At 36.8% G+C, this 22,681-nt stretch overlaps 1 protein-coding gene and 1 long non-coding RNA gene across 2 annotated transcripts in view; both read left to right on the top strand.

The window, feature by feature from the left end:
* Nucleotides 1-22,681, top strand: part of LOC134653613 (uncharacterized) — a 381,090-nt gene that overhangs the window by 105,845 nt on the left and 252,564 nt on the right. The window lies entirely within an intron of this gene.
* On the top strand, nt 9,374-22,110 carry LOC134653551 (uncharacterized). Its single transcript, XM_063508930.1, has 8 exons — nt 9,374-9,620; nt 14,079-14,289; nt 16,013-16,375; nt 17,287-17,472; nt 17,625-17,746; nt 18,155-18,322; nt 18,933-19,103; nt 21,800-22,110. Exons 1-8 carry the CDS (start codon nt 9,420-9,422, stop codon nt 22,088-22,090), a joined length of 1,713 nt encoding a protein of 570 aa, XP_063365000.1. The 5' UTR covers nt 9,374-9,419; the 3' UTR covers nt 22,091-22,110.

Raw genomic sequence — 22,681 nt, 5'->3', positions numbered from 1 at the left:
TAGCCGCGCACGTCAGTTCACGTCGTTGGTAGTCAAAGGGTTAAAATTTCACAGTTTTAAAATCTAGTTTTGCTTTTAACTATGTATTTTCAAAAGAGATTTGTCACGTCACGATGTTTTACACTTTTAGCAAGGAAAAATTATACAATTTAAATATAACTTTACCCGCTTTCCTTTTCTTATTTCGCTACATAGCGGAAAATACGTGTAATCGGCCCCGTTATGTGTTAAGTGTACCATTAGATCATAAAGGTAAGACAAAAATGTACAGATATTTTATACATTCGATTTTTAATTGTTTCTTAATACTGCTAAAATGTTATTATATTTGTATTTTGTTAAAGTATTCACATATTGGTATTGGGAAAAGTATAGTATTAAGGATCTTAGTATTTTAAGACTGATACGTATTTACTCGACTATAAATCTATTTACATATTATTGTTTAAGGAATAACATGAATCGTTAAAATGTTTGAAAATCACACATACTTAGCTTTTGTTTAAAGAGAACTGCCTTTTTTAACCCTTTGACCGCCACGCCTATCGTGTGTGGCGCGTCATCGTGAACCTTGTCGAAATGCACGAAGGTTGATATTGGGGGATTATTCCCACTAGTTACCACCAAGTTGTTGCCAGTGGTAACCACTGGGATTTTTTTTCCCACTTTTTACCACTGGTATGGAACTACTGGGAAAATAATTCCCAGGAGTCACCACCAACTCAAGTTGAACAAACACATGTTCCAAATAGGGAAAAAACAAGATGCGACATGCAGGTTTTGCCAGGAGTCAGAGGAGACTGCTATGCACATTCTCTGTTCCTGCGGACCACTAATGTCCAAAAGAAGTACCTACCTAGGGCGACACATACTGGAACCCTATGAGGTACAGAGCATTACGGGCCAAAGAATCTGGAATTTCCTGGATTCAGCGGGCATTAGTAGTGAACTTTAAAGGGCCGTCACAATAGATCACAGCTTGGTCGAAGTGGCATCCAAAGGCCCACAACACCCCCAATAATAATAATAATACCACCAACTCGGTGGTACAAGGTGGGAAAAAAATTCCCAGTAGTTACCACTGGTAACAACTTGGTGGTAACTAGTGGGAATAACTCATATTGTGGGCTGTAGCCGCGCACGTCAATTGACGTATTTGGCGGTCAAAGGGTTAACTGAATTGTACATGTAAGTTGCCAACCGAAATTAACTGTAAAAAGTATTTTTACCAAGTTTTGTATGACGTTTTATTAATATTTAAGTTACGACTATTGTCTTGTCCTCATTCTCAAAAGTCAAATTAATTAATTACTGTATTATCTTAGGCAATAAGGTCAAATTAAGGGTCCAATCAAATAGTGTAACCAAAATTTATGTGAAGTTTTATTTTTGAGAAGTATTAATAGAAAATTGTTGACAGTTTTATAAATTGTTATGTATTGACTAAAAAGAATGTATTGACTTAATATGTAAATAATATCACATGAAAACAAGGCCAATTTTAATATATTTAATATTTCATCAATGACATCAAAATGTTCGTGTTATTATACAATACAATACAATACAAATACTCTTTATTGCACACCTCATCACAGATTATTATGTTTTTATTTTATTTGTAATTATTTACATTTATATGTTTGAAATCAATGCAATGGTTTCATATATTATCGCCGTGATCATGAATTGTAAAATGCAACTTTTATTTATAGGAACAATATCAGACTTGTGCAATATTTTGTTAATTTAGCATTCAAATACAAGTACCTAGATAAAAACAGAAGTAAAAAATACTTAATAATGTGCATTTATTTTTCCATATATTGTATTATTAGAAACAGCTTGTTAGTCATATACGTAATCAATAAAATAAGCTAGTCTAATACTAATTGTTATTTACTCTTTTATAAACTTTTTATGTAGGTAATTATTCATATATCTATTAAAATATTTTGAAATAAATTATTTTATTATTATTTTTGATTTTGTGTCTTTGAAACCTAGTCAAATCTGCCAAAAACCGGTTTGTAAATTATAAAAAAATGGTATCACATGTACCTCAATATTATATAATCTAGCCATAAATTCTGTCACAAAGTTAATTGTAGACTATGTTTTCAAAGCTATTAAAAGGGTACTTTCAGATTAAAAAAAAAGAATGACAACTAAAAACCCCAAGCCATAATAGAAATTACTAGATTTTCGGAAAGGGTGTCAAAAACGTTCTTATTATGTCGTTATTACGTGGCTAGAAATAACATTATTTTCTTGCTGTACGTACTACGTGTAAAAACGGTGTACCTACTTAAGTATACATAAATCTTATGTAAAGACACCCTGTATACCTACTTACATAACATGGCAATTTGCCAAAGGTATTTTTCTAAGGTATTTTTTCGTAATAAGTACACAACTGTGTTCCAAGTTTCCAACGTCCAGTGTCCATTGAATTAGATTTTGATATCTAATTACCCTTAAATGTTCACATTTTCCCCAGATTGTCCAACTGTCGAAATTAGTTCCTCGACCACGCACTTCGCACAAAGTAGAAAATACATAAATTAATTAAAAATTAAAAAACACGACTGCAGTTTAAAAGCGAACTGAAAAGCTAAAAATAATTTTTAGTTATGTTAGTTACTCAACTTAATGAATGTAAAATATAATATATAAGTGTTCTGTCAGGGTCGTAAACAGCAAACGGAAAAGCTTAGGCTCATTTAGGATCGTGACTGTACCTGTATATTTTATTTCGATGCAGTCGGGGACCTTGATATATTGAATTTTTCCCATTCACAGGTCCCCGACTGCATCGAAATAAAATATACAGGTACAGTCACGATCCTGAATGAGCCTCAGCTTTTTCGTTTGCTGTTTACGACCCTGACAGAACACTTATATATTATATTTTACATTCATTAAGTTGAGTAACTAACATAACTAAAAATTATTTTTAGTTTTTCAGTTCGCTTTTAAACTGCAGTCGTGTTTTTTAATTTTTAATTAATTTATTTTATTTTATACATTTTAGTGACCATACAAAATAATCACATTTTTTATATGATTTAAGGCACTTAAGTTGCTTCAAGGAGCTTTCATCATGTTGATATTTGATATTTTAGCATAAAACGTGCTTAAAAACCTAAATAGGCTGGACCCAATAACCAGACGTATTGAAAAGTGCTATGGCTTAATATCTCTGCAACTACATAATTATTTCCCATTAGTTGGCTTTCGGCCTTCGCAATTAAAATACTTAGGGAAGCTGCAGAAAGCATGCACCTATCTTACGTTCCGGGCCTTCGGCCCTACGCGAAGCTCGGCCTTCGGCCTTTGCAATTAAGAATCTTGGGGAAGCTACAGAAAGCGCGCACCTTTCTTACGCTCTGGGCCTTCGGCCCTACGCGAAGGTCGGCCTTCGGCCTTCGCAATTAAGAAACTTGGAAAAGCTGCAGAAAGCGTGCACCTTCCTTACGCTCCGGGCCTTCGGCCCTGCGCGAAGCTCGGCCTTCGGCCTTCGCAATTAAGATACTTCGAGCTGCAGAAAGCGTGCACCTTTCTTAAGCTCCGGGCCTTCGGCCCTACGCGAAGCTCGGCCTTCGGCCTTCGCAATTGAGATTCTTGGGGAAGCTACAGAAAGCGTGCACCTTTTTTACGCTCTGGGCCTTCGGCCCTACGCGAAGGTCGGCCTTCGGCCTTCGCAATTAAGAAACTTGGAAAAGCTGCAGAAAGCGTGCACCTTTCTCAAATAATTTGTACATTTCGATCACATCTTAGATTAATTCTTCTAATTCTATAAAAATTGGTATGCTGGTAAAGTACATGAAGCTGAACAATTTCCACCATATTTCCCAAAATGTCCAAGAAAGTTTGTATGAAACATTCCTTTTTGTTACCAAATGTGTAAGGAAATCTGGTAACAAAAAAGGATGTTTCATTCAAGGAAATATGGTGGAAATTGTTCAGCTTCATGTACTTTACCAGCATACCAATTTTTATAGAAATCTAAGATGTGATCGAAATGTACAATTTTTTTGAGAAATGCTCACCTAGTCAATCGTTCAAACCGTTGCTTTCGTATTTGACACTTTCGCAATTGAAAATAACGTAAGCGCCACGTATGACGTTGTCGTATATAGCTGCAAACAGAAATGTCATTAGCGCGATGTAGAACATTTCGTATTTTCTCTCCAACGATACAATTAAACATATAACTTATATATATTCGTATGATCGCCTTAAAAAATCCTTTCTTCTAATACCCATTCAATAGATTTAGACAATTCGTTTATCTTTGCGTTATACTTACATTTTGTAAAATCTTGTCCTACCAAATGAATAGTTTAAACCATATTTTGTGTACAGTTTTAGAATCGTCTTTCAAAATCCTTTATTTTAATACCCAACTCGATAGGTTTATAAGTTTTATTTTTGTTTCGGTTGCACAATTTGCAGTGCATAATCCGCCATATTGGTTTTGTGATGACGTCACATAGCCTATGTTACTCGGGATGACGTAAGGATCCCAATGACATCTCAAACACCTAAATCGGTTCAGGCACTTAGCTGTTACGGTGTAACAAAGAAACTTACATACCCACATACAAACATGAACCCTGAAAACAATACACTCTTTTTTTGGGGCAGTTGTGTAAAAAATGCAAGTACCTACAACAGTCATTACAGAAACATTTTGGTAATATTAGAATTTATGTTAGGTAGGTATTATTTGTAGATAATAATTATTGCAAAGTACCTAGGTATAGGTACATACCTACATGTTTTTTTAATAAAAAATTGCTTTAAAATTATTAACAACACACATGAATATGCACATTTATAATACAAAACAATGCTTAAAAACATAAGTATTTAAGTAAGTTATTATGATAAGAAGATAAAAAAACAACGGTGGTAGTTAAATTTTTATGACTTAAGTACTGTTATTTATACAGCAAAAGATATGAATACAATGTATGTAATCCCTTTGAACGGTAGCCCTATCGTGCGCGGCGCGTCATCGTGAACCTTGTCGGAATGCACAAAGGTTGATATTGGGCTGTACCCGCGCGCGTCAGTTCACGTCTTTGGCGGAGAAAGGGTTAAGATCGAGTAAACTATATCACGATATTATTATTTACGATTGTCATGCTTTGCTAAAGGTGACATTCGGATGACGATTAATACGGGCCAATGCCTCAGTACGGCTACCATCTGTTTGGCACTGACAAACGCCGTCGAGAACGTAATTTACTTTCTATACATCTCGCTCGTACTAGCATATTAGTGCAAACGAGATTTATAGAAAGTAAATTACGTTCTAGATAGCGTAAATGTAAGTTTTGACACTGTCAGTGACTCATGGTACGGGCTCTGATCTACAATTGTCTACAATGTACCTACTTACAAAATTACAACCTTACTGGCTTCAATAAGGGAAATATACAGGGTGTCTCATTTAAATCGGTCAGTATGGGAAAGTCTGAAACTATAAGACTTACGAAGATCTGTTCTTAGAAACCATGTCATCGATTTCAATAAGAAGAAAAACTGCATTCATGGTCTAATAAAACATGGTCTTCTCTTCCCAGAGTGTCACTTGCCTACGTCACAATAACATTGCCACTTTATTTCAACATAACATGTTACATGGGTACATTATATCTATGGTTAATAAGTTAATTTATTTCTTTATAATTTAATAATTTTCATTTATATGTATTTTATCTTAAATTTTACAATAACACGTCATTTTTAATTATTCATTAGCAATATCTTCCGATTCACGAAAGAAATTTCAGACGTTCGGGTAATTCTGTTTACACTACTGGCAACACAGGATAGCGCTTTCACATTTGACAATCCGCCATTTTGTCCCTGACCGACCGTCCTTGTCGAACGCGTGTTAATTGTTATTCCCTTCTCGCTCAGTGTCAGCAGTCGCAGTGTTTTCCAAACTTTTCACGTCGTAAGCTTCGTAATTAATGTTTTGTTACGAAAATGGTTGGCTGCTCTATTCGGAACTGTAAGAGTAGGAGTGAAAAGTGCAGTATAGATTTGTTTTATTTTACTATGTTTCTACATGAATAACTTAAAATTAATGCCGTTAAAATAATTTTCACTGTTGGTTAAAATTCTCCCACATTTTAAAGTTTGAGAACCTGTAAACAGCATGATGACGTAGGCAAGTGCCAGTTAGGTCATTCGCGAATCTCGGAATAGAGTACCAGGCGGAGTATATTATTATACCATGACTGCATTCATACATTTAAAAAAAACCTGTACTCAGCTCGGGAATCGAGCCCGGTTGTTTTGAAAAAAATAAACTTACACTATTTCTATTTAGATATCGATTGTGTAGGTCTTAAGCAGTAAATTTTACTATGAATCATGATGTCTAAAATGAATAAAATGCATTGTTTTCATATTCTTTAATTTATTTTAGCAAGTGTTCGAAAATGACCACCGCCTTTTTATTATTTTGAGTAGGTACCGGTTTTTTTTTAAATGTATGAATGCAGTTTTTCTTCTTATTAATTATTATTAAAATCGATGACATGGTTCCTAAGAACAGATCTTCGTATGTCTTATAGTTTCAGACTTTCCCATACTGACCGATTTAAATTTTAAATGAGACACCCTGTAGTGTGTCAAAGGACTGTCTCATTTCAATCATAGACAGAGAGATTCATACTGTCTTTGTCTTACACTAGTACTAGCACCCAAAAGAAAACGATGAGTATAGGTAGTTTTTTTTGTTTCTATTTACTGACAAATTGGTTTGACCAACTATAGCTATTCAATACCAGGTATATCAAATTGTGTAAGACATATTATTTTCTATAACATTAAGTTAAAAACTGGGAAACCCGAAACCGAGTTTCCATGCGTTTGTATGGAACAGGGCTCGGAACCGGTTTTTTTGTAAAACCCAAAATAGCCCAATATTTTGAATTTTTTTATGCTCGTTACGTAGGACTGAATTTTGTTTTTAGGTAACAAATTCATATTATTAAATTGTCCCATTAAAAATGAAATAATAAGCCAAAGAATGAAAAAGAACGTTTTCTCCAATATGCTCGGAAATGTTCACCTTATTGTAGCAAAAATAGTACCGGAAGTACTTCTTTATTGTCAAACTCTAATTTAAAAAAATAAAACTATCGCTGTCCTGTTCTAGCGGACGGGAAGTAAAAAAACACTACAGTAATAACTTATTACTGTAGGTAGTGTTTTTTACTTTTTTAAAATAAAAAACGCAAACAGCTAATTATTACAGCCGCGGGCCGCGTCTACACGACCCGATCAGCTATCATTTCAAGCTATAGGATAGAGTGAGATAGTAATATAAACGACTTTACATGTCTCGTTCTTACAAGACCGTTGTGCTCGTGTATGATCGTGCGAATACTGCTTAATAAAATCAAAGATTATTTTTATATTTTTTAAGGATCTCATCCGTGTTCATAAAGCTTATATTGCACAATTATAGTTTGACATAGACAGAGAGAATCATACTATCTTTGTCTTATACCAGTACTAGAACCCAAAAGAAAAGGATGAGTATAGTTTTTTTGTTCTTATTTACTGACAATTTGGTTTGACCAACTATATTTTCAATGAACGAATATTGAATGGTACTGAATGGCAGAATAAGTTTGTGCCTTTAACTTTTAAAAATAAATTAAAGAGGGAAATTGTTTTTGACGTTTTTGATGTGAAGTTTCGATTTGAGTGATGCTCGATGCTTAAATAATTATTATTTTACTTTATTTCCTCGCATGTTTTGGAGAAAAGCACTATATATGCCTCGGCAGGAATAGCAATTCGTGGATTCGTCTTCTTTGTCGGACTCCGCTACGCGTCGTCCGACAAAATCGAAACTCATCCACGAATTGCCCTTTCCCGGCCTCTGCAATAATGTACTAAATAATACCGGTATTTTTTGTATGAAGTTAAAGAAAAAGCCGGTTCCGAGCCTTGGTTTGGTATGGAAACGCGGTTTCGGGGCGGTCGTCCACTTTCGTCTTAACCCTTCGAGTTCCAGCACTGAAGTTGTGTCATAAAAAAATGTTGCAACTTATAATTTAAAACAACATTGATATAGATGGTCAAGCAAATCTTGTCAGTAGAAAAAGGCGCGAAATTAAAATTTTCTATGGGACGATATCCCTTCGCGCCTACATTTCTCAAATTTGCCGCCTTTTTCTACTGACAAGATCTGCTTGACCAGCTACAGATAGGTGAAACATTTATTAAAATGCTCTGTAATAAGTACCTACTTTGACTATCTTTCACAAAAAACAATGCGACCATACTGCGCGATACCTATAAGAAAGTGTTTATATTTCGACATGGTTTATTGCCTTATTATCACTTTATTACCTACGTAGCACACAATATAGGAGACAAATAAGTAATAAAGACTGCAAAGTGGCGAAATAAAGTTGCCATCCTAAAGTTCTCAATCATTTATGTGCGTCACTTCAAAACTCTGCATAGTTTTAAAATATACGAAGCATGCTTCGTATATTTCAAAAGGCAATTTTGCCACTTGAACACCTTAAAAGGATAAGAAATAGACAAAAATGTATCTTCCGTAAGTACCTGATTTCAGGATGTGACTTAAGTTCCCCAAAACCGATTCTAGTGTAGCTTTTAATTTATTAAAATTGCGAGCATTGTTTTACCTATACCCTAGACCCTAGAAAGTTATAGGTCTAGCTTATAACTTTCGAGAAAAGAAAAGACGGAAATAAAATGAAAAGTGACCGTATGAAACGAAACAAAATTGTGTGTAGAGTCTGTGCGGAAAGAGAAGAGTCGTGGAATGTATGGGGCCCAATACAATCCACGACTCTTCTCTTTCCGCACAGACTCTACAAATGACAGACATTATGCGAAATGTCTTAATCTAGTCAGGCGTTGATAGAAAACGCCAGTGTAGACCTATGTCTACACTCGCGTTTTCGGACTATGTCGGTATGACAGATGCTACGAAAAGTTACGTGACTATTCACGTAACTTTTCGTAGCATCTGTCATACCGAAACATTTTTAATTTTTCGTTTGACGTTTGTCGAAGTACGATTGTAATCTTGGATCTTGGCTAGACGATCAGGCGGCCTAGCCAAGGTGACGTTCGCTTGCGCTTCGCCATCGAATCGCTTTGTCTATCTATCGCTCTTCCATATTAGTGCGACAGTGACAGTTGCGTTTCGTTCGCTACGTAGCGATAGCGATTGGCATGTGGTCTACGGGGCCAGATGTTCAATAACATTATTCGATGGTTGAAAATTGTCAGTCTTTCCTATTATCATGTCACTCACAACAACAAAGCAGAATAGAATCGGTTCATTTCGAAACACGCTTATTTAGATCAGTCGTACGCGAACCGCACAGAACCTCACGCGCACGATGAACAGCCTGGCGCGGAAACTTATCACGAGTGAATTAAAAAAAATAAAATGGCAAAGGAAACTCTCTGTCAGTGCGTCTTTGAAAAAAGACGAGGATTTCATCATAAAGTCTTTTCTGCCGGAAAAGAAAATTCCTGATATGAAACTGCTGGATAGAGTTTGGACGGAGTCCGCGGGATTTAAAAAGTTAGTTGCATTGGTGAGTTTATATGTCGTATTTTGTTTTTAAAATAAACTAGCGACCCGCCCCGGCTTTGCACGGGTTAACAAATAATACATAAAACGTTCCTCTTGAATCACTATATCTATTTAAAAAAAATCGCATCATAAGCCGTTGCGTAGTTTTAAAAATCTAAGCATACATAGGTAGGAACAGACAGCGAGAAGCGAATTTGTTTTATTTTAATACTATGTACCTAGTGATAAACACCTTTTGTCTCAGTGCGTTCGAAGAAACCTTGTGTAAAAAACTTTAAAATGTTTGCCACTATTTAGTAGGTTTAATTTTTTAACAAATCTTGCAGAGTAGAGATTCAACGAATAGGAACTCGTTAATTAGGTACTTTTCCGTTATTTGTAGTACGAACTCGGGTGAATCATTAAGTTGAAATTATGGTTAGGTACAACTAATTTGTAAATATACTTTGTCAACCAGATCTTGACAGTAGAAAATGGCGGCAAATTTGAAAAATGTAGGCGCGAAGGGATATTGAATACTGGCTCACTAATACAATAAAATTAGGCACGGACAATCACCTGTAGCCATACCCCGAGTTGACACTTAACGTTCACGTTAGCGTGTCGTGTAACTCGTTCGCAGTCCATCTAGTTCGCACTGATGTATTGGTGCGATAGAGAGGGAATGCGATCGAGTTTACACAGTCGCTAACGTAAATGTCAAATGCCAACTCGTGGTAGCCGTGCTGAGCTGTCACGTGAAGACACATACATACATATATGAGGATAATTTGGAAGTAACAAAGATATATATATAGTACTTAGATACTAACATAATGAGGATCAGATGAACTGATGATGACATGATGAGGTTGGTGTTCTGGACTTCCTTATTTTAAGGCCCCGTAGGTTCAGATTCTTCTCTCACTCTCACTGAGCGTAAGCGTGAGCGAGATGGATGTGCGTGCCCGAGATCGCGGATACCATGTTTTTTTTTTTTTTTTGTTAATAAAAAATTATCGATGAGTTCGATCAAACAGAATATTGCTCATTTTTAGAAACAACAAATACAAATACAATAAAACAATAAAATATTTTTATATTTTATGCAATATTGCTACACATTTTTAAAGTGCGTTTTAGATTTATGTTCCTAATTTTATTGTGTAAAGCGAAAGTTAAAAAATCTGTTACTAGAGAAAGGCCTCAAGATTGCTAATAACATTTTTGGCAACCGTATCTAAAACTAAAACAGCGCTTCGATTTTTCAAAACCTCTTTCAACCTACGGCGGCACCATAAAAAGTTCAGAGGGGCTAGCGCGAAAACCGAAATTCGCAAATAGCGGGGATCTTTCTCTTTTACTCCAATGAAGGCATAATGAGAGTGACCTTCGATTATTGCGGTTACACGAGTAGCCCAGCGGGCTCAGCACGGATCCATTTTTATCGACTATCACTATGCCCGTCACTTTCGCACTTACTTACTTGTTAGAACGTGACAGGCGTGGTGATAAACGATAAAAATGCGACCGTGCTACTAGGGCTGAACACCAAAATGCAACGAGCTTCCTTGTTTCATCTTATCCAAAGATTAGTTTAACGTCACTCATCTACAGTGTGTAAGTCAAATACGGGCAATAAATTAAACCAGATATAGAATTTACCCGTCTTATCATTACCTAATTAAGATGTTTTTTTAAGTTACACTTAATTATGACCCCGTGATTAATTTTTTCCACATGTACCGAGCAGCAATGTACTGTAAACATTAAGAAACAAGATGATAATGACATTACGAGATACGAGCTTTTCATAGTAACTGCCAACAAGCGTTGACAGTTACTTTAAAAAGCTCGTATCCCGTAACGTGTGTGGTGTATTACATTGCGGGCCGAATTATTTTGTATGGTTATAATTTTCAATGCATTTCTAAGTAAAATCTATCTCAATATACTTTTTAGGTCCTATGCTAACCACCGTTTAAATATTCGCCCGTATTGGATTTACACACTGTATAGCTGCTTTAGATTTGAGGTAAACACCATTTTAACAAGGAAGTTAACTTAATTGACAAGTTAAGTCAATTGACATTCAGATTAGCGATCTAGGTGCTTGACTTCTGGCCGAAACGTGATGAATGTCAATGTTAAGGTGCAGTAGGTTCAGACGGCAGTTTTTGGGTGAGACTTGAACACACGGCCTCTGGAGTCTCCCCAAGACAGTAATAATTCCACTTTTAAATTTATTCTAAACTTAATAGCATCGTTCCCAGACGTTTCTGCTTGTTAAAAAATAAAATTATAATACGGTTGTCAAAAATTTTACTAGCAATCTTGAGGTCCTTTTCTATTAACTTTATCCATTCTAATCCTGATTTCATGACTTTAGCTCGATATAAATAAATCACGAACATAGGTCTAAAGGCACTTTAAATACCTAATTGTACCAATTGCGTATAAGCTAAGAAGCTATTAATTAAGCGTACGACGTATCTGGTGTTGCGGGTTTCCATGGGCGACGGTAATAGCTTATCATCAGGCGATTCGTCTGCTTGTTGCCTTCTATATCATAACATAATTTAGGTACTGCTCAATTCGCAATTCTTCCCATAGTCAGGTAAACATGTCCTAGGTCAGGAGTAGGACATGTCAAGGTAAACAATGCGCTTACGCATTTTTTAGGGTTCCGTACCCAAAGGGTAAAAACGGGACCCTATTACTAAGACTCCGCTGTCCGTCCGTCCGTCCGTCTGTCACCAGGCAGTATCTCACGAACCGTGATAGCTAGACAGTTGAAATTTTCACAGATGATGTATTTCTGTTGCCGCTATAACAACAAATACTAAAAACAAAATGAAATAAAGATTTAAGTGGGGCTCCCATACAACAAACGTGATTTTTGACCGAAGTTAAGCAACATCGGGCGGGGTCAGTACTTGGATGGGTGACCGTTTTTTGCTTGTTTTGCTCTATTTTTTGTTGATGGTGCGGAACCCTCCGTGCGCGAGTCCGACTCGCACTTGGCCGGTTTTTTAGATGGACGTTTGCTATTAACCTTGGCAGTATCTAAACAAACAAGGCAAAGGTCTTTGCAAGCAGGTTTTACTTAATAAGAACGTTTAAGAAAATTTGTTTTTGTTTCGATTATCTTACATCATTTTGGAAAAGAATTGCTAAATCGATTTTTATCAAACATAGGTAAATAGCTAAGAACCACCGCAGGGAAACTCGCTTTCACGTAAAAAAACGCATCGAAATCGGTCCATTCGTTTGAGAGCTATGATGCCACAGACAGTCAGACATTGGCGTCAAACTGATGACAGATGACTAAAGGTATCGTTTAAATCAGACTACACCAGTATTTACTGCTGCAGTTAGGCTGCGCGACATTGCCGCTGACTGCATTGCTGCCCCAAATGTCAAGAATCCAGCCAGCAGCATCGATTTTGACATTTGTGACAGTAAATAACAAAAACAAACTATACTCATCCTTTTCTTTTGGGTGCTAGTACCTACTAGTGTAAGACAAAGATAGTATGATTCTCTCTGTCCATGTTTGAATTGAAATGAGACAGTCCTTTGACAAACTATAGCTACTTTAAACTGTTTTAACTCGAGGACGAACAATAGTAACCGATAAATTAAGAGCTATAATAGTCTTGTTCAAAATGCAATCTTAAGAAACTTCCATACGGTAGAAAAAATACTGAACTCAGCCTGAATAGGTATCATTTAGCGAACGATTGTCCACTTTTCTGTTGAATGTACACGCCATAATTTATGTAAATCCGAACTAAAATTGCATCACTTTTAATAGAGTTGTTTCCATCTTTGTGACGACTTACTAGGTACTTACTTATTCATAACATAAACGAGCTACAAACCTCAATTAGCTAATAATCGTTTGTTCTTATCTGTCATTTTGACTTATGTATTTGTAAGAAAGGGATAAAACATAATTTAACTAATCCAGGCCCGTTGCTGCTTCTCTGATCACAAAAACTGCGTAAGGGTGGTATTCCACACCTGTCCAATTTTTTTGTACATGTTCATTGCGTCTCATTCTCTTATTAAGCTAATATAATGATAGTCAAATACACATTGGACCAAGATGTTCGACAGATGGATTATCCTAAGTACAGACATACACTATCGGTTCAGTTCGAGTTTTAGTTATGAAATCTGATTCCGATATGATACTGATCTGTCACAGTCAAAAGTGACGTTTATGGTTGAAGAAATACTTGACAAATCATCAAGTATCGTATCGGAATCAGATCGCACAACTAAAACCCTAAAAGGCATTTTAATATTTTATTTTTTTACTTTTTGCTTCTTTGTAGTCGTATTTATCCGATATCCGATATCGGATCTGACAGTGTGACAACGCTCTAAGACGACAATTTTAATAGCAGTGTGCTTGTCTTAATTTTCAAGTAAAAACTAAAATATATATTGTTTGTAATGTAACTTGTTTCAGGAATGCGCCGAGACCAAAAAATCGTACACGTACGAGCAACTTCAGCACAACACGGGCATCTTCGCGACATCTCTTCTAAAGAATTTCGGCTTGAAGCAAGGTGACATCGTGGCTATCATGCTACCCAACTGTCCAGAGTTCGTGGTGACAGCTCTAGGGATTATACAGGCTGGGTGCACGATGACCACTATCAACCCTATTTATAAAGAATGTAAGGACTATTTTTAAACATAATATATGTACCTACTGTGAAGGTATAGGTAGTAGCTAACTAATCGAACCATTTAAGCACCTTACGTATCTGAACTACTTAGTTCAATACGAGTATTAAAGCGCCAAACCACTTAGTCTAGTTGCGTTTGCACGCGACATAAATGTAGATAATTATCAAGATAAAGTTGAGAGCCTCTCAAAATTTACATCAAAAATCTTGGTGGCTTTACGTCCTAAGGATCAGCAATCCTGTCAAAGGAAATCTCCGGTTCACGAAACGCCGTATTTCATCGGCTGCAACGGCCACTAACCCAAGAGAATTAGTAATAGTATTATCATACAGAACGGACACGCACCGCCCCGCCCCGACTCGGATTTCCTCGCCCCGCGACTGGCCGCGACATGAATGTGTGCGTAAGTCGCTCTACTGAGAGCATGCCAGAAGTCCGTCAGATAGTATCTGACGGATACACAATGACGCGTGTACAAACGTGCCGCGCACACATATAAACGCAAATCAGTTTTGATGTATGGCGTGTCCGCCCTGTGGAATTAGTATCCTCATACATCACTCTTGGCCCGATTATAATAAACTATGTTTCTCTTACCCGACATGACCCTCGCTTAGGCAGTTATTTTCTTCTTTTTATCGATTCAGAAGTTTTTGTTTTGTTTTAAGTTCAGAATAAAATTGTGTAGAATATTTTGTACATAGAGGGTTTCACTGGTTCTAAATGTAAATTAATGGTTGTTGTCAAAGTGTAGGAATCCAAAATGGTGTCGGGTTATTAATTTTGACAAGGGAAATTTTAAATTAGTGAGATAGGAAACAATATTTTGAATCTTGAGTAAGTACCTATTTGCTAACTATTAAATTTATATATAATATATAATAAATTAAAAAAATAATAATAATAATATGTAATTAATGTAAACTCTTCAAAAGGCGTAGAGATAGTAGATTAAACAGACATGTCACCTTTTACATAGGTATTATATAAATATCTGTGTAATAGTATGAACGGCTGACTTTTATCTATTTGGATAACCCAAACAATAACATCTCAGTAAATAACCTATCAGTAACTAGTTATAGACATATTGTTATTTACCAGTATATGTAATTCAGAGTATCAGCCAGGAAAAAACATCTAGCAATTATGCCATTTCAATTGTGAAGTAATGAGTTAAACTATTTACTTATTTAGTAGCAGTAAAACACTTTATTGCACCAAACAAGTAGGTACATAACAAAGAGATAATATAATAAATGTGTACAAAGGCGAACTTATCCCTTTAAGGGATCTCTTACAGCTAATCAATTCGCATGATTTATTAGGTAGTTACCTACTTCTCATTATTACAAATTACAAAGAAAAGAAAATCTGTCATAATAAAACTGTTCTAGTGAATAATCCGGAATGTAATGACACGAGAGTAGATAATCTTTATTGCTTTGCAAGTTTACACGGACGTTTTATTACCGGCTTACATTTGTTTGTTTAAAATGTGTTCGTTATTAACTTGCCACACATGGATGGCTTTTATACCAATTTGATCCCTACTAGGTGGTTCTGATATTATAAATCCGAAAACAACTTTGCCTGTCTATCTGTTACCGCTTCACGCTTAGGTAAATCGACCAATTTGGATTAAATTTGGTATGGAGATAATTTGAGGCCCGGGGTAGTTTTTTAATTATCTTTTATTTTTTATTGCAGTAGAACTCACTCACCAATTATCCTTAACCAGGCCAAAACTAATAGTGACGACATCAAAATGCTACGACATAATAAAAACAGCAATGCACAATGCTAACCTTGATATGAGAATTATAATAAAAGGTACAGAAACCGCAATACCAAATGGCGCAGTCAGATTTACAGAAGTAGCAGAAAATGGTGAAATAGATAATGCCCTTTTGGAAAAAGTAGAAAAACGCAAGCCTGATGATATAGCAGCCATTCCATTTTCAAGCGGGACAACCGGTATGCCGAAAGGAGTGGAGATCACCCACAGGAACGCCATTGCGGCTCTTGAAATTATGTTTGAGGAAAGAAATTGCTATCCTATACTTGCGACTGGTGAGTTTGTAGATATATTTATTTCAGAGTGATATGTATAATGGTTACGAGAAAGGATGGGGTTAACCTTTTTCCAGGCCGCACCAATCTAAAAAGGGTTCCCAAAAAAGTTGCTAAGCGGGCGAGGTTTTCAAAATTACCTTGACACATTGATATTCTCTTAAGTAACAATAAAGTCACGACAAGATCATATTGAACACCTCACCCGCTTAGCAACTTCTGCTGCTGACGAGACATACAAAAACACGTGTAAGTAGGTATACTAATTTCAATACTTCAAAATAACTTTAGCTGTTATGTCATGTCATGTCATGATTCATGATGGGTGACGGCATATTCTTTTTTTGCGTTGTGACTTTGTGCATTGTAATTATCTTTGATTAACTACAGCAATTCCGTTTTTTTAATCATTCATTCATCACAATTGCCACTGTTTGTTCACATTAAAAACCTCTTATTATTCTCAACTCAAGATACTTCTGTCTGTCTACCGTCTTCGGTCTATTTCATGTGACGATTACTCAGAAATTTGTACCTACGTGGCCCTTATAGGTCACTCTATGTGAGTAGGTAAATATTACGTGCATTAGTGCTCAACGCTGGCCAATTCTGAAAAACCTCTCTGAAACAACTCACGTATCTTATTGCATCAAATCAGTGAACATTTATGAATACATTTTTGCACAGTAAAATTTACAGTTACAAAAGGCAGAATGCCACACGTCATTCTGAGTAGAAAAAAATCTGTTACTTCCGCATTTACACTGTAGGTAATTCACCTACATAAGTACAGTCAGCTGCAGAGAGAGATGGCCCCTGACCCTCTGCATATAAACTTGTTTGCAGGGGGGTCACCTCTCTCTGCAGCTGACTGTACATAAGTTAAACCAGTATTCACTTTCTGCTTTCAGATTCCTTCCAAGACGTAGTGCCGTGTATTTTGCCATTCTTCCACATCTATGGGCTAGTGATTAATCTACTTGGACACTTGTCAAAAGGATGCAAACTTGTAACCATGTCTACGTTCTCAACTGGACTGTTCTTAGATATCCTGAAGAACCAAAAGGCCAGCCTTCTCTATATAGTACCTCCTATTGGTAAGTAGACATAACTAACTAAACTGACTATTACGGCTCAGCGACCCAAAGAGGATCTTGGCCTCCGAAACGAGACATACTTAACCTATTAAATAATAGATTAGATCTAAATTTTAGAAGATTTAAACTTTAATGAACACTACTGTTTCCAGCTGTATTACTAGGTAAGCATCCAGACGTGACCAAAGATCATTTGAAACATGTAAGACGAATCACAAGCGGCGCCGCTCCGTTATCCGCCACTGATGTTCAATTGGTAATGGAAAAAAGTAACGTAAGTATATGTCCTATCTTATATATGAATACAATTTCACCTTTTTACAAGATCATATCAAAAATCAGAAGCGAAGAAAACATTACTTTTTCCTAACCAATTTTAATTTGGTGTCAACTTATTTATTTCTCAGACTTTCCCCTAGAAATTGGCAAGATTTTCAGACTTAAGTATCTGTTCTTTAACTTGATGACGATTGTCAAGCGAGTGGTCCAACGGTTGACGCTGCTTTTTAACCCCTTAATGCATGTAATTTTAAAATTGAACTTGAATAGCTGTCAATAGAGTTGAATATCATATCCGCCATATATGGGAGTAAAAATTTTTTAATAAAAATTTTGTCGGACCTCTTTAACTTTCTCTGCCCCAAAGGCTGCTTTGCTTAAACGACTAACTATTGATTGTCAGGGTAACGTAGCATTCGGCCAGGGATACGGAGCGACGGAGACGACATCCTTGACTACAGCAACGCTGATCGGTACCGCTCCGGACTTCGCTGCCAGCGGGGTTCTCATGTCCAACATAGAGCTGAAGTTCGTTGATCCCTTGACTGGGAACCCTGTTCCATGCGGTGAAGTAAGTTTATCATATACTTAAATTTGATTAAGCTTCAAGGGTTTCCGACTGGTGGCCGTCCGGCTCTCGTTTAGGAGGCCAAGATTCACTTTGGATCACGGAGCCAAATTAGTTAGTTGGTTAGTTCAAGGGTTTCTAAGTAGTACCTTCCCTGATAAAGTTTTTCTTACCAAATTGATGATGCATCTTTGACACTAAATATCTATACTATTACTTATGTCTTAAAGATTCAAATAGCGACTTTTTGTAAGCAATTTCTGAAGATATTTTACAGAACACATGCACAAATTTCTACCACTAAAGGGACTGGCTTCACAGAAAACCCGTTGACCACGCTATATAGTCGTACGTGTTACTTGCCTTGCTGATTGGTGATCATTTTGGTTTCGCTTCTCAATTTATTTGTTGTATTTATTTGTTTCATTACATTCGTATTTGTTATTTGTAACGGTGTGTTGTCTGAATTAATGTAGCGTTCCATGCCTAAAGGATCCTTATACTCGTGCTCAATGTGCATTACCCTTTATACATGGAACGTCACAAATAGTATTCTTTTCTAATTTAAAAAGCCTTGACTGTAAGTTACAGTGTTTTAAAATTTATTTTGCAGCAAGGGGAATTGTACATCCGAGGACCTGTGGTCATGAAGGGTTACCACAAGAACGAACAAGCGACAGCGGACAGTTTGACAGAGGACGGCTTTTACAAAACAGGCGACTTGGGTTACTACGACAAGGATGTTGGGCTATACGTCACAGACAGAATCAAGGAGCTTATTAAGGTAACATATTTTATTAATTCTAATTTTTAACAAGCAGAAACGTGAGAAACGTCTGCGAACGATGCTATTAAGCTTAGGATTAATTTAAAAGTGGAAAAATTACTGTATTGGGTGATATTTAAACTAATGGTCTCTGGATCGATACTCCAGCGATCTCACATCTGAGCCACCAAGACCTTACCCATAGCCAGCACATCTTCCACCATATGGGTCACCCGAGCGGCATCTACCGTAAGAGAGAGTTCAAGTCTCAACCAAGACAGTAATTTTTCCACTTTTAAATTTAGGTATATTTTATTAATATTCTGGAAATAATAAAATAGACAAGCACACCTATACATCAACTTGTCAATGACAACTGTCAATGATTACTGGATACAGGCAATATCAGTTGTCACAACTGCCTGCCTGCTTATAGAATAATAATAATAATAATAATAATTGCCTGTGCAATTGCGGACGAAGTAATGATGACGAACAACTATCGGAAATATATCCTGAAGGACGGTACGGTCGACATTTGTCGGGCATGCCGCCGTCCCGGAGAGTCACTCAGGCATATCATTTCCGGTTGTTCTCATCTTGCTAACGGCGAGTACTTGCACAGACATAATCTCGTAGCCAGGATTATTCACCAGCAGCTTCCTCTTCTATACGGTCTTGTGGACCACGAAGTACCGTACTACAAGTATTCACCTGTGCCAGTTCTCGAGAATGGTCGTGCCACGCTCTATTGGGATCGATCTATCATCACTGACAGGACTATTGTAGCCAATAAGCCTGACATTGTGATAATAGATCGATCGCAACGCCGGGCCGTGCTCGTTGACATCACCATCCCCCATGATGAGAATCTCGTGAAAGCCGAGAAGGACAAGTCCAGTAAGTACCTAGACTTGGCTCACGAGATAACCGCCATGTGGGATGTTGATTCGACGATCATTGTCCCGATAGTTGTTTCAGCGAACGGTCTAATAGCGAAGAGTCTCGACTAGGGCTTCCAATACCGGGATCCTATCCTATAATATAGTCTCGACCAACATCTTGAGAGACTCTCGCTAGGTGGTTGGATCAAGGGCCAGATGCAGAAGGCGGTGATCTTGGACACGGCGCGGATAGTCCGCCGGTTCCTCTCTCTGCGGCCCTGACCACCGGTAGCTTGGGCCCTGCCCCGCTGCTGGCGGCACCCTAGGTTAGGTTTTTTATAATGTGTTTATATGTATTTTTTATTGTTTTGTAAGTGTTTTTATATTTTACTTTTATATTCATATTATAAAAACCCTAACTTAAGAGAAAAGATAAATAAAGAGAAAATAATAATAAATTATCTAGTGGTTACCAACCACGTGTAAAACACAACATGGCTGCCCTCAAGATAACGCAGTTATAGAGAATCTGTTGGTAAAAGACGGACGCTTTATCCCGTTCTTATCGTTTCGACCATCAATAGGTAGGTACTCGTACCTACCTATTAAAGATCCAGTAGGGCTAGGATGGTCGGTTTTTTATCATCTGTCATCATGCCTGTCACGTTCTAACAAGTAAGTGCGAAAGTGACACATGACAGGACAAGTGATAAAATGCGACCATGATACCGCCGCAGGTAAAGGTTAGGTAGGAAGGGGAGGTTGAAATTTTCATTTGATGAGTGTGGCAAAATATTTTTATTTTTGCTGGGTCACCTGTCTTGCTATATGATTATTATGTTTAAGTACGCAATAAAAATATAAGTAGTCACGCGCCGTGTTAATATCTTCAAGAAAGCAATTCTACTTATACTACTAATTAAAAACCATAATCACGCAAATCATTAACCAGTGAACCTTTGCCCAGCCATATCAATACGTTCTCCTCCATAAAACAACGTAGACCAAACATGTTTATTGTTTATACACATAAATAGTCTAAGGTAATAATATTTACATATTTAAAATAAAAACGTTTGACCTTGGTTGTTATTGTATTTTGGTAATATGTAATTTAGCATTGTGTCCACATACGGTTACCTAGTACGGGTATTTTTATTATTCATGTTATTATAGTATTGTTTGTTATACTCGGACGAAGTAGGTAACATATTGGCCAAATAACAATATTGGTGGGATGTACAATTTTATCAGTTCATCACATTGAGGTATACAAGAGACGACATCTCGAACAAAATGTTTCCGCACCTCAGAGAAGTGCATGCACTTCTTTGCTTTTAGTACGTCACCGACCATTGACGAGATGCCACACATGTACAGAAAATTAAAAAAAAAATGCCTTCGTGCGTGTTAAAAAGTTGCAACAATAGCACAAGAAAATATAATAAAAGGGATGGAATAACATTTCACCGGTAAGCAATGGAATGACTGTTGATTTACTATTATTTAGTTTTCAAAGTAAATGTTTCGTCGTAGAAAAAGTATTGTATGCAACGTTGTTTAACTGAGTAAAAAAATACTCGTGGCGACTTTATTAACAATTTTCGGCTTCTCATGCATGCATGCACTTCTCTGAGGTGCGGAAACATTTTGTTCGAGATCTCGTCTCTTCTTATATACCTCAATGGTTCATCAGGATTTTCAGGACGGGCATTTTTGTTATGAACAGTAACAGTTTTATTGATAATGATGTCTTTAAAATTAAATACTTCGAACTCCCCACGGATTGATTTTAATTTAATCGATTTAACCAACGAAATTGGTCTTCAGGTTAAAGGTCTTCAAGTAATGCCAGCAGAACTAGAAGGCATCCTTCGATCCCATCCAGCCGTCGCCGACGCAGCGGTGATCGGCATTCCTCATGAATACCACGGAGAAGCACCCATAGCCTTTGTCATACCTAAAAACGGGTTCAAACTCTCAGAAGAAGAACTACAGAGCTTCGTAGCAGAGAAGGTAGCGCCGTACAAGAAGATAGAAGAAGTAGTGTTTGTGAATGATATCCCTAAGACGAATACGGGGAAGATTTTGAGAAGGGAGTTGAAGAAAATGTATGCGTGAGGCGTGGAGGTGAGATTTTAGTGAGATAGTATAAGTGCTAGATAAAATTGTAATGTTTAGTCAAAGGTTAAAGCCCGTTATAATAAAAGGTTTTTAACATATTCACTACCAAGAACCTTAAGAACAAGTAAATAGTTATTTTCGATACAAGTGCGAAAAAGAGGAAATTCGAAACGAGTGGCGATAAATTAAAACACGACCGAAGGGAGTGTTTTAAATCGACACGAGTTGCGAATTACCTATTCGCACGTGTATCGAACAACGTTTTACAGTACATATGGCACTTTAAAGTTTCGACATCGCACGAAAAGTGCTATTTTACGCACTAGTGCGGAAAAGTAGCCCGATATGTACTGTAAAAGTGCATTTTTCAATTTTTATACATTTAAAAAAAGTATTGTGTTTTGTTTAAAAGAAAACGGTAATGCAAATCATGAACCTATAATATTACGGACAGAGTTTCGCTTACAACACAACTGTGATTCCAACATCCACCAGTTTCATAGTATTTACGCGTGACACACACACATTGACAGCCCACATCCACCAGTTTGCCGTCAGACGAATCGAAACGTCATTGAAGTAAACATG

This window comes from Cydia amplana, chromosome 13 (genome assembly GCF_948474715.1).
Source record: "Cydia amplana chromosome 13, ilCydAmpl1.1, whole genome shotgun sequence".
NCBI classification, from domain to species: Eukaryota; Metazoa; Arthropoda; class Insecta; order Lepidoptera; family Tortricidae; genus Cydia; species Cydia amplana.
This window is presented reverse-complemented; position numbering and strand designations above follow the sequence as displayed.